This window comes from Bos grunniens, chromosome 2 (assembly GCF_055505025.1).
Source record: "Bos grunniens cultivar Pamir isolate PY7600 chromosome 2, Bosgru_T2T1.0, whole genome shotgun sequence".
NCBI classification, from domain to species: domain Eukaryota; kingdom Metazoa; phylum Chordata; class Mammalia; order Artiodactyla; family Bovidae; genus Bos; species Bos grunniens.
In genome coordinates this window covers 9,778,899-9,794,953 of record NC_141166.1, presented here as the reverse complement: position 1 = coordinate 9,794,953, position 16,055 = coordinate 9,778,899, and the positions used below count along the sequence as shown (strand labels likewise).

Below are 16,055 nucleotides of genomic sequence, written 5' to 3'. Positions count from 1 at the left end.
GAAAGGTGAGGTAGTTTTATTACTAAATAAATATTAGACGTTAAAAGAATATGTTTAAAATATATAATTTGACAAATATTTCATTTCTTAGTCTTTTAATCAAGGAAGATCTTTATGTATTGCCTTTTCCCCAGTACATAAGCAATAAATGGCAATATATGTACAGTGAAGGAAAATTAGGAAGTACAGGTAAGAAAATAAAAAAATCTTGAATGAATAAGGAATATCACTCCACTGCTAAAATATCCTGTCGTGCATATATTTTATCTGTGGAGATTGTGGTTATGTGTGCGAGCATTTTTATATTTCTGAGGACTTAGAACAATGCTAGGCACGTGTGTGTGTGTGTGTGCACGTGCTGCTCAGTCGTGTCCTACTCTTTGTGACCCCATGGACTGTACCCCACCAGGCTCCTCTGTCCATTGGATTTCCAGGCAAGAATACTGGACTGGGTTGCCATTTCTTTCTCCAGGGGATCTTCCTGACCCAGGGATTGAACCCCCATCTCTTGTGTCTCCTGCATTGGCAGGCAGGTTCTTTACCAACTGCACCAACTGGGAAGTCCAGGTGCATTTCTGAGGGGCTTTCAGAATTTGCAAAGTACTTTCACAAACCTTGCTTGATCCTCTTTAAAATTCAAGGCCACACAGTGAGTACTGAAAGCTAGTTCTTGACTCCAGAGTTTTAGTTTTCATTCTACTTAACGTTTTCTAAATCCTTTCCCATGAGGTTTCCTAGTTACACTTAGTTTTTTGTTTTGAATTACAAACGTAATCCGTTTAAGGTAGTGCTGAGGACCCCAGCTATGGAGTTGGCAGACCAGAACCTCCTCTCCTCTTTTTGAGGTGTTCCTAGGTTTTCCTAGGCTTCCTAGATGTTCCTTGGCTTCCCAGGTGGCGCTAGTGGTAAACTCACCTGCCAATGCAGGTAGGCCATAAGAGACACAGGTTCGATCCCTGGGTCAGGAAGATCCCCTAGAGGAGGAAATGGCAACCCACTCCAGTATTCTTGTCTGGAGAATTCCATGGACAGAGGAGCCTGGTTGGGTACGGTCCATAGGGTCGCAAAGAGTCAGATACGACTGAAGTGACTAAGTATGCATAAGAACTCAGCGATGAGACAAGGAAAAGCTCTGATGGTTATGAGTAAGAGAGTGCAACTAACTCAAGAAAAAGAAAATGCATATTCCTTGTGCAGCGTCGCGAACGCGTTCACACAACACAGTTCCGGAATACAACTTTTGGATCAGAAAGCCAGAATGAACTTGGCCTTGGTAATCCGCTCCTCGCCTCACAATTGTCCTGGTTAAGGCGTAAGACCGCAGAGCTGGGGAAAGGGGGCGGGGCTTGGTCCGGGGCGGAGCTGACGCTGAGGGCGGTGCCTGCGCCGGGGAGGTCGCGGCGTAGCTCCGCCCCCATCGTGGCGGGAGATCCGAACGTCTGCAGAGTCTCTGATGGCGGTTGCGTGAGGTGGTTCGAGCTTCCAGCGGGTGTCCCGTTGGCTTGGTCTTCTCAGCGGCTATGAGGCGCAGAGGCCCGGAGAAGGAGGAGGAGGCCTGCGGCGTGTGGCTGGACGCTGCGGCGCTGAAGAGGCGGAAAACGCAGGTGGGTCGTTGCAGGGGAGAGAGGGTGGTTCAGGAGGGCCTAGGGGCCCAAAGGCGTGTGAAGAGAAGCGTTTGGGTGAACCTGGAGATGATGGAGATAGAGTCGGGGGGCGACAACGAACATATTTAGCAGTTGAGGGGAGAGAGGGGCCGGAGTCTGAAAAAGGCTGAAGAATGGGATTTGGGAAGGGTGGAGAGAAGAAAATGGGGTAGGAAGGCTGACAGGCAGGCTGTGTGGGGCGGCATGTGAAGAGGCTGGGACAGCGAGGTTTCGAGGTGAGAGAGAGTTTGGAGAGAAAATCTGCTTGAGGAGCGAAATGGAGCAGACAGACTCCTTAATGTAGAATCCCTGCGAGAAGGTAGCAGAGGCTCAAGTACGCGGAGGGGTGGGTGCGTATGCAAAGGGAAGTTCTCGCCGGGAGGGTCCGCTGCCCAGAACTGGTAACTTCAGGGGGGAAAAAAATAGAAGAAAGGAAAAACAGAAAAATAGTGAGCATCCACTGATGTCACATACTGTATTAAGTATTTAATATGTATTATTTGTATCATCATCTTTATGAGAGTAAGGAGACTGCCGCCGCCGCTAAGTCGCTTCAGTCGTGTCCGACTCTGTGCGACCCCAGAGACGGCAGCCCACCAGGCTCCCCCGTCCCTGGGATTCTCCAGGCAAGAACACTGGAGGGGAGGGGAGGTTAATTAAGCCAGGTTCAACCAACTAGGAGAATTGGAAATCAAACACAGGTTTGGCACATATGCAAGATTCTGTTAGTCATTACAAAGAAACAAAAGTATGAGATAATAATATTTACTGTTTATTGAGCATTTTAAGCCGGACATTGTGCTGAATATTTCCAACGAGTTATTTTGTTTGGTACAGTTCTATGTAGTAGTAATATATGTAATGTATGTAGTAATATGTTTAACATATGCAGTGAAATATCTAACATTTATAACCTTTCCCTGTCTCAGAGGCCACAGCTTTCTTGGGTATCCTTCCAGAGATAGTCTGTGCATCTACAAGCAAATGCATAACTATTCTTTTAAATAGTAGCATCATATATGTTGTTCTGCAGCTTGCTTATTTCACTCACTGTATCTTAAGGATTATTTCATATAGCTCACAGAAAGCTGCTTCATTCATTTTAAGGACTACATAGCATTCTGTTATGAAATAGTATCCATTATAAGCAATAATAATGTCTTAGTCAGCTGGGCTACCATAACAGAATACCATAGACTGGGTGGCTTAAACCAACAGAATTAATTTTTTCATTGTTCTGGAGGCTGGAAGTCTGAGATCAGGGTGCCAGTATGGTTGGATTCTGGTGAGGACTTCCTGGCTTGAAAACAGTTGCCTTATTCTTGTATCCTCAAGTGGTCTTTTCTTGGTGTGTATGTGTGTGTGTAGAGAGAGACAGAGATATATGTGTGTACTTGACCTGAGGCCACAAGAAGGCTAGTGTTGCTGAAGCAGAGTGAGGCAAACAGGAGTAGATGAGATCTAAAGAGTGTGGAGAGCATAGGTGGCCAAATAATGTCATGTCGGTATTAGAGCCTCAACATAAGAATTTTGGAGTACACGATTCAGCCATCGCAAGTATATATGTGCTGTGTTTAGTTGGTCAGTCACGTCCGACTCTTTGTGACCCCATGGAATGTAGCCCGCCAGGCTTCTCTGTCCATAAGGATTCTCCAGGCAAGAATACTAGAGTGGATTGCCATGCTCTCCTTCAGGGAATCTTCCCAACCCAGGGATCAAACCCAGGTCTCCCTCATTGCAGGCAGATTCTTTACCCTCTGAGTCATAGGGAAGCCCGCAAGTATATATAGTATTTATGTTTACCAGTCTTTTCTTGATAAGAAGCTGTCTCTGCTACTGCTGCTAAGTCACTTCAGTCATGTCCGACTCTGTGACCCCAGAGACATCAGCCCACAAGGCTCCCCCGTCCCTGGGATTCTCCAGGCAAGAACACTGGGGTGGGTTGCCATTTCCTTCTCCAATGCAGGAAAGTGAAAACTGAGAGTGAAGTCGCTCAGTCGTGTCCGACTCTTAGCGACCCCATGGACTGCAGCCCACCAGGCTCCTTCGTCCATGGGATTTTCCAGGCAAGAGTACTGGAGTGGGGTGTCATTGCCTTCTCCAGAAGCTGTCTCTAATCTTTTGCTATTAAAAACACTTATGAAATGAAGAGTTTTATACACACATCCTTTTGTACATATGCAAATAAATCATCTGCAGGATCAATTTCTAGAAATGAGATAACTCGTTAAAGAGTGTATATTTTTAAAATTAAGAACATGAAACATGTAACCTTGTTTAGTAAATACAAAAGTCTCTTTCTTCTATCCAGTGGTTAAAATATATATCACTTCAGAAATCTGAAACATATTTCCTGTAGCACAGGAGTTCTCCAGAGAGAGTCTGTGTCAGCCTTATATTTTTTGTTGACTATGTTTGTCGAGCCTGGTAGGCTGCAGTCCATGGGGTCGCTAAGAGTCGGACACGACTGAGAGACTTCACTTTGACTTTTCACTTTCATGCATTGGAGAAGGCAATGGCAACCCACTCCAGTGTTCTTGCTTGGAGAATCCCAGGGACGTGGGAGCCTGGTGGGCTGCCGTCTCCGGGGTCGCACAGAGTCGGACACAACTGAAGCGACTCAGCAGCAGCAGCAGCAGCAGCATTTTTGTTGAATTAGTAAAGTCATCTTGCTTCCTTGTCAACTTTTTTGTTCTTCTCTAGTATGTGAATGAGTATGCTCCAAAAATAGGAGTTTTATCATATTATAGATAGAATGGTGACCTTTTCCCCCACATATAGGGGAAACGGCTAATTAATGGGTGGTAGGGAAATAAACGTATTTATCAAAAATGACCAAAATATGCAATGGGTGTTTTTTACTTCTGGAGTTAGGAATGAGCCTTTTATACTTTTAGAATAAATACATTCTTGATTGATGTGAGATGGATGGGAAATCTGTGTACCAGTTTAATTTAGAAAGAGAAGCAGAAGGGAGCTAAGAGAGAAAAAGGGATTACCCCTCAGGGAAGAGGAGAATCAATATTTATTTCTATGTCTGTAACTCTGACACTCCAAGTCACACCTTTTCCTTTGATGATGTTATGATGAAAACATTTGTCTGTTGATCTGGTGCGTGGCAGGAGTCCTCTCTCCAGGACCTCTAGGCCCTTTCCTCTGATTTCTGGAGGCCTGGGCCTTACGACTGTAGTCACTGACGCCATTATTCCTAAAGATACTTTTGTAAACATTTGTTCTTCCACTAGTTCCTGTTCCTCTGATGTTAAGATTTCCAGCCCAAAGCGAAGTCCTAAAGATTCCCTTTTACAGGATGTAGAATCCTGCTTCTTCCTAGATTAGCTATCCAATAGGCCTGAATGAGTTTTAATGTCAAGTGTCAATGAAAAATTAATAGTCAATTTAAGAAAGAAAGGGAAAATTTTATTTGGGCCAGCTTGAGGATTATAATCTGGGAGACAGTTTTTCAGAAAGCTCTGAGGACTATTCCTCCTATAGAGGTCAAGGCAAGGTTATATTAGTTTTTGAGATAAATGATTATATATGCAAAGTAATAAATTGAATTTACATAGGCAGGAGGAGAAGGGGACGACAGAGGATGAGATGGTTGGATAGCATCACTGACTCAATGGACATGAGTTTGAGCAAGCTCCAGGAGTTGGTGATGGACAGGGAAGCCTAGTGTGCTGCACCTCATGGGGTTGTAGAGTCGGATACGACTGAGCAACTGAACTGATTATGAAAAGAACATCTTTTTTTGGTGTTAGTTCTAGAAGGTCTTGTAGATCTTCATAGAACCGTTCAGCTTCTTCGGCATTAGTGGTTGGGCCATAGACTTGGATTACTGTGATATTGAATGGTTTGCCTTGGAAATGAACAGAGATCACACTGTCGTTTTTGAGATTGTACCCAAGTACTGCATTTCGGACTCTTTCGTTGACTATGGGGGCTACTCCATTTCTTCTAAGGGATTCTTTTCCACAGTAGTAGATATAATGGTCATCTGAACTGAATTTGCCCATTCCTGTCATAGCTTTTCTTCCAAGGAGCAAGTGTCTTTTAATTTCATGGCTGCAGCCACCATCTGCAGTGATTTTGGAGTCCAAGGAAATAAAATCTGTCACTGTTTCTGTTGTTTCCCTATCTATTTGCCATAAAGTGATGGGACCGGATGCCTTGATCTTCATTTTTTTAATGTTGAGTTTTATGCCAACTTTTTCACTTTTCTCTTTCACCTTCATCAAGAGGCTCTTTAGTTCTTCACTTTCTGCCATAAGGATGGTGTCATCTGAATCTCTGAGGTTATGGATATTTCTCCCTGCAATCTTGATTCCAGCTTGTGCTTCATCCAGCCTGGCATTTCGCATGATGTACTCTGCATAGAAGTTAAATAAGCAGGGGGACAGTATACAGCCTTGACGTACTCCTTTCCCAATTTGGAACAAGTCCGTTGTTCCATGTCTGGTTCTAACTGTTGCTTCCTGACCAGCATACGGGTTTCTCAGGACGGAGGAAAGGTAGTCTGGTACTTCCATCTCTTGAAGAATTCTCCACAGTTTGTTGTGATCCGCACAGTAAAAGGCTTTAGCGTAGTCAATGAAGCAAATGTTTTTCTGGAACTCTCTTGCTTTTTCGATAATCCAACAGTTGTTGGCAATTTGGTCTTTGATTCCTCTCCCTTTTCTAAATCCAGCTTGAACATCTGGAAGTTCTTGGTTCACGTACTGTTGAAGCCTAGCTTGGAGAATTTTGAGCATTACTTTACTAGCATGTGAAATGAATACAAGTGTGTGGTAGTTTGAACATTCTTTGGCATTGCCTTTCTTAGGGATTGGAATGAAAACTGACCTTTTCCAGTCCTGTGGCCACTGCTGAGTTTTCCAAATTTGCTGACATATTGAGTGCAGCACTTTCACAGCATCATCTTTTAGGATTTGAAATAGCTCAGCTGGAATTCCTTCACTTCCACAGCTTTGTTCATAGTGAGGCTTCCTAAGGCCCGCTTGACTTCACATTCCAGGATGTCTGGCTCTAGGTGAGTGATCACACCATCGTGGTTATCTGGGTCCAAAATGCAGTACTTGGGTACTTTTTATTGGCCATCTTTGAAAAAAGACAATTACAGTTTTTTGTAGTTTTCAGCAAATTCGAAAAAATTAGGGCTATTATTTTTAAGTATATTTTCTGCTGTCTTTCACCTTGTTTTTTGGAATTCTTGTTATATGTGTGCTCCATATTCCACAGACCATTAAGAATTTATTCTTTTCAGTTTCTCACTCTGCTTCGTTTTGGATTGTTTATATTGTTATAACTTCAGGTCCCACTGTTTTTTTTTCCTGTAGTCTCTATAATCTATTAAGCCCATCTACTGAATGTTTCATAACTTATATTTCTTTCATTATTTTCACATTTTCCTGTAAATGCTTGAGCATATTTAAAGTTTGCTAATTCTGTCATCCTTTATATGTACACACACACACACACACACACACACACACACACATACATACATACGGGCCTAACAGGTCAGCTTGCAGTTCCCTGGATCTTAGTTCCCTGACCAGGGAGTGAACCCAGGTCCTCAGCAGTGAAAGGGTGAAGTCCTAACCACTAAATTGCCAGGGAGTTCCCAGTCATCCCTGGTTTTTCTGAGTCTGTTTCCATTAACTGATCCCCCACTCCACCCCCACCTCCCCATTATGGGTTATTTTCCTGCATTTCACATATCTAGCAATGTTTTGTTGGGTACTTGACCATGGTTCTACATTGCTGGGGGTCTGGATTTTGTTGTCTTTAAAGAATATTGAAATTTGTTTTGGCAGGTAGTTACTTGCTAATCACACTGCTCTTTTTTTTTCTAAAAAGTATTCATTTATATTTATTTTTGGCTATGCGAGTCTTCATTGATGCATTGACTTTTCCTCTAGTTGCAGAGTGGAGGCTACTCTAGTTGCGGTGTGAGGGCTTCTCCTTGCTGTGGTTTCTCTTGTGGAGCAAGGGTTCTGGGGTGCACAGGCTACAGTAGTTGCGGCTCCTGGGCTCTAGAGCACAGGCTCAATCAGTACTTGTGGCGCATGGGCTTAGTTGTTCCTTGGCATGTGGTATCTTCCTGAATCAAGAATCGAATCCATGTCTCCTGCATTGGCAGGTGGATTCTTTACCACTGAGCCACCAGGGAAATCCCAGTCAGCTTGTTTTTAAGCTTTGTTAGGACTGGTTGATTCAACAAACATGAACTTGGGGAGACTCTGGGTGATGATGAGGGACAAGGCAACCTGCTGTGCTGCAGTCCATGGGGTTGCTAAGAGTCAGACATGACTTGGTGACTGAAAAAATAGCAGGACAGGTTTGGAATAGTTTTTGTTCTGGGGCCAGTTTAGAATTGCTAAGGGGTGATCCTTCTAATTCTGCTAAATGTCCCTGATGTTAAAAAGGTCTTTCTAGGAAGAAATGTGTCTTTAGGTCTTCCATCCATTTTTTGATTGGGGTTTTTTTTTTTTATATTGAGCTCCATAAGCTGTTTGTGTATTTTGGAGATTGGTCTTTTGTCTGTTGCTTTGTTTGCAAATGTTTTCTCCCATTCTGAGAATTGTCTTTTCATCTTATTTATGGTTTCCTTTGCTGTGCAAAAGCTTTTAAATTTAATTAGGTTCCATTTGTTTATTTTTGTTTTCATTACTCTAGGAGATGGGTTGAAAAAGATCTTGCTGTGGTTTATGTCAGAGTATATTTCCTATGTTTTCCTCTAAGAGTTTTATAGTGTCCGGTCTTACATTTAGGTCTTTAATCCAAGTATCATATATTAACATATATATGTAGAATCTAGAAAAATGGCACAGATGAACTTTTTTCCAGGGCAGGAATAGCGATGCAGATGTACAGAATGGATGTGTGGACACAGGGATAAGGTGAGGTGGGATGAACTGGGAGATTAGGATTGACATACATACACTACCATGTGTAAACCAGGTAGCTGATGGGAACCTTCTATATACTACAGGGAAATCAGCGTGGTGCTGTGATGACCTAGATGGGGGCATAGGGGTGTGGGTGGGAAGGAGGTCCAAGAGGGAGGAGTTCTATGGCTCAAACAGTAAAGAATCTGCCTGCAGTGCAGGAGACCTGGGTTTGGTTCCTGGATTAGGCAGATTCCCTGGAGAAGGAAATGGCCACCCACTCCAGTATTCTTGTCTGGAGAATTCCATGGACAAAGGAGCCTGGTGGGCTACGGTAAATGGGGTCACGAAGAGTCAGACCCAACTGAGCAACTACCACCTTCACTTCTCACTTAGTTGTGCGGCAGAAACTAACAACACTGGAAAGCAGTTATACTCCAATTTAAAAAAAGTGTTTCTACGTTGGCTAGTGAGAACCCTCCCAGCCCTGTGTGAGCTCTAGAATTGTTCATCTTGTGCTTCCTGGCATTTTTTGTCTGACCTCATGGGGTTTTGCCTACCACACAGGTGGGTTTGTTTTCAGTAATGAACTGAAGGGCTCTCTATGTAGATTTCTGGATGTGCTTCTCTGTGCTGCAAATCCCAGCCACCTCATCTTTCCCCAAATTCCAGTCTCAGCCTGCTCAATTCATCAAGATGGCAGTGCTCTGCCTGGGTATCTCTCTACATACAATGCAGTCTGACAAGTGCTACCTAGGGCGACCCAGGGTTCACCTTATTTTTCCTGCTTTTGGGGATCAGTCCTGCACTGCCTGTTATCCATCATCCAAAATCAGCTGTTTCTATATCTGATTCAGTTTTCTAGTTTTGTATGGTGGAAGGAAATACTCCATACTAATACTACAAGTCTATGAATTTTATGCCCAGGATTTTCCAAATGTTAAAATGAAGTCAACTTTGGGCTAGAATTAATAATTTGGCTCAAATTTCAGGCCTACTTCCAAATTGGTACATTGTTGTTGTTCATTTGCTAAGTTGTGTCTGGCTTTGCGACCCCATGGACTGCAGCAGGCCAGGCTTTCCTGTCCTTCACTGTCTCCTGGAGTTTGCTGAAACTCATGTTTATTGAGTTGGTGTTGCCATCCAACTTATGTCCAACCATCTCATCCTCTGCCATCCCCTTCTCCTCCTGCCTTAATCTTTCCCAGCCAGGGTCTTTTCCAATGAGTCGGCTCTTTGCATCAGGTGGCCAAAGTATTGGAGCTTCAGCATCTATCCTTCCAATGAATATTCAGGGTTGATTTCCTTTAGGACTGACTGGTTTGATCTCCTTGCCGTACAAGGGACTCTCAAGAGTATTCTCCAGCACCACAGTTTGAAAGCATCATTTCTTTGGCACTCAGCCTTCTTTGTGGTCCAACTCTTACATCCATACATGACTACTGGAAAAACCATAGCTTTGACTATATGGACCTTTGTTGGCAAAGTGGTGTCTCTGCTTTTTAATATGCTGTCTAGGTTAGTCATAGCTTTTCATCCAAGGAACAAGTGTCTCCTTGTCAAGTGGGCCTTAGGAAGAATTACTACAAACAAAACTAGTGGAGGTGATGAAATTCCAGCTGAACTATTTCAAATCCTAAAAGATGATGCTGTTAAGCTGCTGCACTCAATTATGCCAGCAAACTTGGAAAACTCAGCAGTGGCCACAGGACTGGAAAAGGTTAGTTTTCATTCCAGTCCCAAAGGCAATGACAAAGAATGTTCAAACTACTGTTCAAATGTGCTTGTTTTGCATGCTAGCAAGATAATGCTCAAAATCCTTCAAGCTACACTTCAAAAGTACATGAAACTGGTACATGGATATTGGCAAATCTCATTCTTTGACTTTCACAGCCAAATTGAATATAATCCTACTTTCCCTACTGTTTGGGCATTCCACAACAAGCAAATGGAAACAAAACCAAATCACAAATAAAGGAGCATGGGATGAGTGTAAGTGTAGTGAGATTTGTGCTGCTGCTTTGCTCCTCCTCTTATTAACAGCCAACTATTATTGTTGTCTGAGAATTGTGTAAGCCTTTTTTATATCAATCAACTCACCAAATCCTCCTAACTGCCCTGTGGGCTTGGTACTGTTATTGTCTCCATTTCACAGATGAGAATGATACAGAGATCGAACAACTTCTAGAGGGTCATGCAGTTAATAGGCTGTGGCAAAACTGGTGTTGATTTGAGCAGAAGCTGTGTGACTTGGGAGCCATGCTGTTAAACCACTATGTGACTATTTGAAAACTATTGAAAATGAATCAATTGCTGCTGCTGTAGAATCATAAATTATCTTTAAGTATAAAGGAGAGAATATCTTCTGTGGAATCCCTTCAACAGATCCTGTTTGTTTAGTCAGCCTGCTGATTTCCACGGGGAAGCACAAAGAATGGGCTAGAATTGGAATATATGATTCTTGAGGAAAAACAGACACCATCAGTATGGCAGAAAACGGTGGAAGGAGAGGTACAGCCAAAACTAGAGAAGCGTATATGTGGAGTCCAAAAGATCTAGTGTGGTTCCAAGAGGGCAACTGCTGTTTATTGAGTCTTTCCTGTCTGAGCTATCTTGATATTAATCGTTTCTATTATTCTTTTTCTCCCCTTCCTTAGACACAGTTAATCAAGTCAAGCACCAAAATGTTAACACTCCTTCCTGGAGAGAGAAAGGCTAAAATTTCTTTTACTCAAAGAAGCTGTCCATCTGCAGGCACTCGGCAGACCAGCATTGCTTCCTTCCTCACCTCGCAGCAAGGTATGGTGAGCACACTGAAAGCAATCAGGGTGCGAAAGGGAGTGCACGCATTCTTCCAAGCTGGAACATTTACGAGAAGTGGTGTCACCAGTGCTTTGCGTTAAACTTGGCTGACTTATTAGACGAGTTATAAAGCACAAGAAAACATCGTCTTTTGGAAAGCAATATATACGTGCTTTTACAAACATGCTTTTCTGGTTCTGTTTATCACAGTCTAAAATTAAATATTGGTATTCTTTGACAGAGCAGTGAGGAAAGGTATACTTGAGGGTTGGGGGTGGGGAGCCATTAGTAAGGTATATGTATTAGTAAGGTATATGTCTTGGATTGGCCACAGTTAATAGTCTGTATAAGATTAATTGATAATTGATATGTCTATATGAAGCTTCTCAAATTAATCAAAGTTCAAAGGTGTTTTTTTCTTAGAAAGCTTGGCATAAAGTTGGCTTGTGTCTCATCATTCCTTGGCAATTCTTTGTTCACATGTTCCTCTTTGGGGACCAGCTGCCTCAGAGCAGGCTGGGGCTTACAGAGCAGGATTCTTGTCAGTTGAAGGGTGCTGGGAAGAGTTCTAATTCTTGGTGCCATTCCCAGGACTGCTTTGCCTAAGCCTTCAAAATGCTTTCTCCCTACCAGAAACAAAAACTTAAAACGATCTTTTGCTTTAAGCAACGAGTGCAGATTTTTTCAAAACCACTTTCCAATTCGAAATTCTTGTATATTCTATATAGTCTGTATTGAAATCTTAGAAAAAGTTGAGAACGCTTTTAAAAAATAATTTCTGTAGTATATTTCTTGGAGAAAGAAAGAAGAGTTATCAGCTTTGTTTATAATTAGATCTTGGCCTCATTTGTGGGGGAGTAGGAATTTCATGTTACATTTATCCTTAAGGCAGACAGGATCCATTCCACACCTGATAAAACATACAGGCTGGACACTAATAGTTTTTTTAATTGTCCTTTCTACTGATTGACTTAGCAAATAATTGTATCTTTATTCCATTTTCCATGAATATTTGGGGAGCAGGAGACTTACATTCTGTCAGAAGATTTCTGAGTTGGCTGGTTAATGTGATCTCTGAGACTTTACAAAAATGGTATATACTGAACATGTTTCTCAAAGGATAATATCCAGGAGTAATATTTGGCCAGCATCACTATTCAGAAGAAACTACATGTTAAATAAAAAACAAAAGCAAAACTGATCTTCCCTATTGTGTTAAACAAACCCATAACACGAAAATGTGAAGAGTAGGCTGTGGTCTGATTATATGCCATGTTTATTAGGTAGGTCAAAGCAAGCACCCATATATTTTGAGAAGGGGAATATAAGAGCTGTGTTTTAGACTAGAGATTGAAAGCAGGAAGGTCAAAGGTAGTATGGTGGCTGATACTGATTACAGAAAAAGCCACCTGAATCCTACTCAGGTGGAGTTTTCCTGCAGAATAATATTTGTTCATCTGTTTTACTAGGAAAGACAAATGGTGCTGACCAGAGGAGTGTTTCATCTCATACAGAAAGTCAGACCAACAAAGAGTCTAAGGAAGACGCAACCCAGTTGGAACATCTGACCCAGGGCTTGCGGGCTGACTTCATGGCACCCCGTTTAGCCACTTCAACCCCTGCAGACATCCAGGAAGCTAGACTTTCTCCTCAGTCTCTCAAGGCTTCTTGCCAGCATGGAATAGGAACCCCATACTTGACTGTGCCATGTTTGTTCCGGCCTGATACCTCAGTCTGTGCTGGAGAGAGTAAGGCCTCACTGGCCTGCTCCTTCGCCCACGACCTGGAGAGTTCTTGCTTGCTGGACCAAAAAGAGGGAGAGGATTCTTCCTGTGAAAGGGAATGGCTTCATGGATCTAAGAAAAATAATTATCAGAGTGTGGAGAGACACAGTAAAACAACTGGGCACAAGGGCCATCAGCTCTTGGATAAGACTAACTTGGAAAATGTGTCTGCCAAAAGAAGCAGGCAGGCCCCTGTCCTTCAAACATACAAGGATTCCCGGCGCGGAGCAAACATGAAAGCAGTAAAACAAAGCTCTTGCCCTATTCCTGGGTTTTCCTGGGACAGTGAAAGGAATGACAAGGACTCCTGGAGTCAGCTTTTCACTGAGGATTCTCAGGGCCAGCGGGTCATTGCCCACAACTCTAGAGCTCCTTTCCGAGATGTAACCAACGACCAAAATCAGGGCTATGGGCGGGTCCCTAATAGCCTTTGGGCTCAGTGCCAGGACAGGACCACCCAGTTCAATCTGCAGCCTGATTCGCTCTTTACCCAGGACTCTGAAGGTAATCAAGTTATCAGGCACCAAGCCTAAATGTCTTTGTGAGGGTTTGGGTGTTTGGTTCTAAAAGTACCTAGAAATGACATAAGAAAACATCTTCAGGGGGTGAGTATGTTTGAGGAGGGGAATGTAAGATTTTCGTTTTAGAAAGGTCTTTCAGGAGAATGATCTTTGGTGGGAGGGAAGCATGGGATGAGGCTGTCGTTACTGAGCATTTTGTGTCAATAAAGCAGGTGGTACCACTTGTTGAGACAGTGTGACTGGCTTCATGTCTTGCTCTGAGGATGAGGTGGCTGGTGAATTCCCTGCGTGAGTTTGGAAGCACGGAAGGTGAGCACGGAAGGGGCAGGGCAGGTACTCATCCCTCCACTAGAGCCCACTACGCAGCCTGCACAGAGGGACCTCTTTGCCCTTTTAGATGCTTCTGACTTGGAAGCTGCTTCTTATGGATATGTGTTTTTCTAATCTTTGGCTGTAATTTTACCCATTCAACCTAAGCTTGTCACCATTATTCTTGACTTTTTTGAGTGATGAGGCAATTCTCCCAGACCAGGCATATAGGGACAGGGAGGATAGACAGAGAAGTAGAATGATTAGGTAGTTTTGTTATTTTATTTTTGTGGTAACTTTACAGTACTTTAGGATTATAGATGTTTAAACATCTCCCTGAAAAGGGCTGACTTATAATGATCTAAACGGGAGAGAACCCCCTTTGAAAACTATGAATCCAAATAAATGACTGTTTACAAAGCTGGCTCTGATGGTAACTAAAACATTACCAATTTCGTTTTTTTGAAAAAGCAATGTTCCGTCACTGCCATGGGTCTGATCTGAACACAAATCCAATCTGATTTGTGTTGTATTCAAGAAGACATCATCCACCGGGCAGCAGTTTCCCATGTTGCAGGTGTGGTACGTAGGAGGCTTAAAAATAAGCCTCTAGGGGGCAAGCGTGCAAGTTATAGGATGGACTGGCTTTAAGAAGTTAAGTGTTTCTAAAGGGAACAAGAAGCTCCCTAGGTAAGAAGCTTCCTCCTATAAAGGCAGGAACCTGTTTACAAAAGCTCATATACCTTGAAATTAATAGGAATTCTATACCTGTAGGGGATACTGGGTGGTCACAACTCAAGAGATGGACACAACCAATGCAGTATCTCTCCAGATCCTTCCTTTAATGTCAGGTAATACTTCAACCCAAACACACAGCATACATACTGTAGTGAAAAGGACCTGAGGGCATCTGAGTCATGCATGGTATAGTAAGTACAAACCTCGGCCCCAAGCAAAGGAGCTGTCAAGGGCCTGGAAGATTCACTCTTCATTTCTCTTTCCTGCTCGGCTTAAAGTCCATGGAAGAGAAAGAGCTTTCAATCAGTGGAACCAATGAGGCATCAGGGCCTTGGAGGGTAGATTTGGTTGTACAGTATTACAAAATATATTTAAGAAAAAAAACACCCCAGGCCTCCCAGCAGTATCCCAAGCCTCAGCTGGTCCAGTGGCCCAACCTCTACATGTAAGTGTTAAGACAGGGAAGGGGGAGAGAATGATTGCTGGGCATTGGTGTCAGTTCATGATGGAGCAGCATAAGATTTTCCCTGCCCTGTGAATGTGCACATACATTTATAGCCCCCTCCCCTCAGCCCTGCTCTGCTGCAAGGAAGCGGCTGAGAGTGATTGACAGCTGGGCACAAAGTGTTCGGTGAGACCAGTTATGGGGTCTAGTGCAGTGAAGTCAGTCTTTCATTTAGGACCTACTTTCACACAGGAGAAAGGACAAACCAGAAAGTTCTATCTCACCCTTTAAATTGAGAGATTCCAACGCATATAATTACCTGTGTCTCAGCTCAAAGCAGTCCTTTAGCTTCTAAGGTTTGAGTATGGAAAACATATAATGCAGCTCTTCTTAGTCCAAGCTCTAGCTTTCGGCAAGACTGTTGCAGATTTCTAACTGATAGGCAGAAACATCTGCGGTGAGGGAGGCAGCACTGAAGGAATTCCAGGAGCGTGAGACTGAGTTGTAGAGCTGAGTGATATCAGTTCCCTTTTCTACTGATATCTTCTTCCTTCAGAGCAAACTTCCTCCTTAGGACCTCAGAGATAAGAACAGCAGGATCTTCCTCCTTCAGTGAACTCCGGCTCCTAGAAATAGAATAATAGCTTATGTTTATTGAGTACTTTGGTTTTTCCAGTAGTCATGTATGGATGTGAGAGTTGGACTATAAAGAAATCTGAGTGCTGAATTGAAGCTTTTGAACTGTGGTGTTGGAGAAGACTCTTGAGAGTCCCTTGGACTGCAAGGAGATCCAACCAGTCCATCCTAAAGGAGATCAGTCCTGAGTGTTCATTGGAAGGACTGATGCTGAAGCTGAAACTCCAATACTCTGGCCACCTGATGTGAAGAGCTGACTCATTTGAAAAGACCCTGATGCTGGG

General features: G+C 43.0%; 2 protein-coding genes across 15 annotated transcripts in view; one reads left to right on the top strand and one right to left on the bottom strand.

Annotated features, from left to right (window-relative positions):
- Positions 1-52: 52 nt before the first annotated feature.
- The window catches only part of MTFR1L (mitochondrial fission regulator 1 like), a 29,722-nt gene continuing 13,719 nt past the window's right edge, over positions 53-16,055 (bottom strand). For 10 of the 14 annotated variants that reach the window (XR_015137885.1, XR_015137880.1, XR_015137877.1 and 7 more), the window contains one exon: positions 14,216-15,761. Coding sequence is in view for 5 of the 14 variants with exons in the window: in XM_086328883.1 (XP_086185009.1) it covers positions 15,656-15,761 (106 nt within the window). In the remaining 9 variants the exon portion in view is untranslated. Of the gene's footprint in view, positions 2,049-5,041; positions 6,744-14,215; positions 15,762-16,055 lie in introns of those variants that run through there. The other 4 variants (XR_015137869.1, XR_015137873.1, XR_015137865.1 and 1 more) reach the window with 2 other exon arrangements.
- On the top strand, positions 1,444-15,700 carry AUNIP (aurora kinase A and ninein interacting protein). The gene is given in 5 exon segments (XM_086328931.1): positions 1,444-1,604; positions 11,194-11,335; positions 12,808-13,626; positions 15,530-15,541; positions 15,544-15,700. Coding segments are annotated over 5 exon segments (1,110 nt in total). The 5' UTR covers positions 1,444-1,520; the 3' UTR covers positions 15,597-15,700.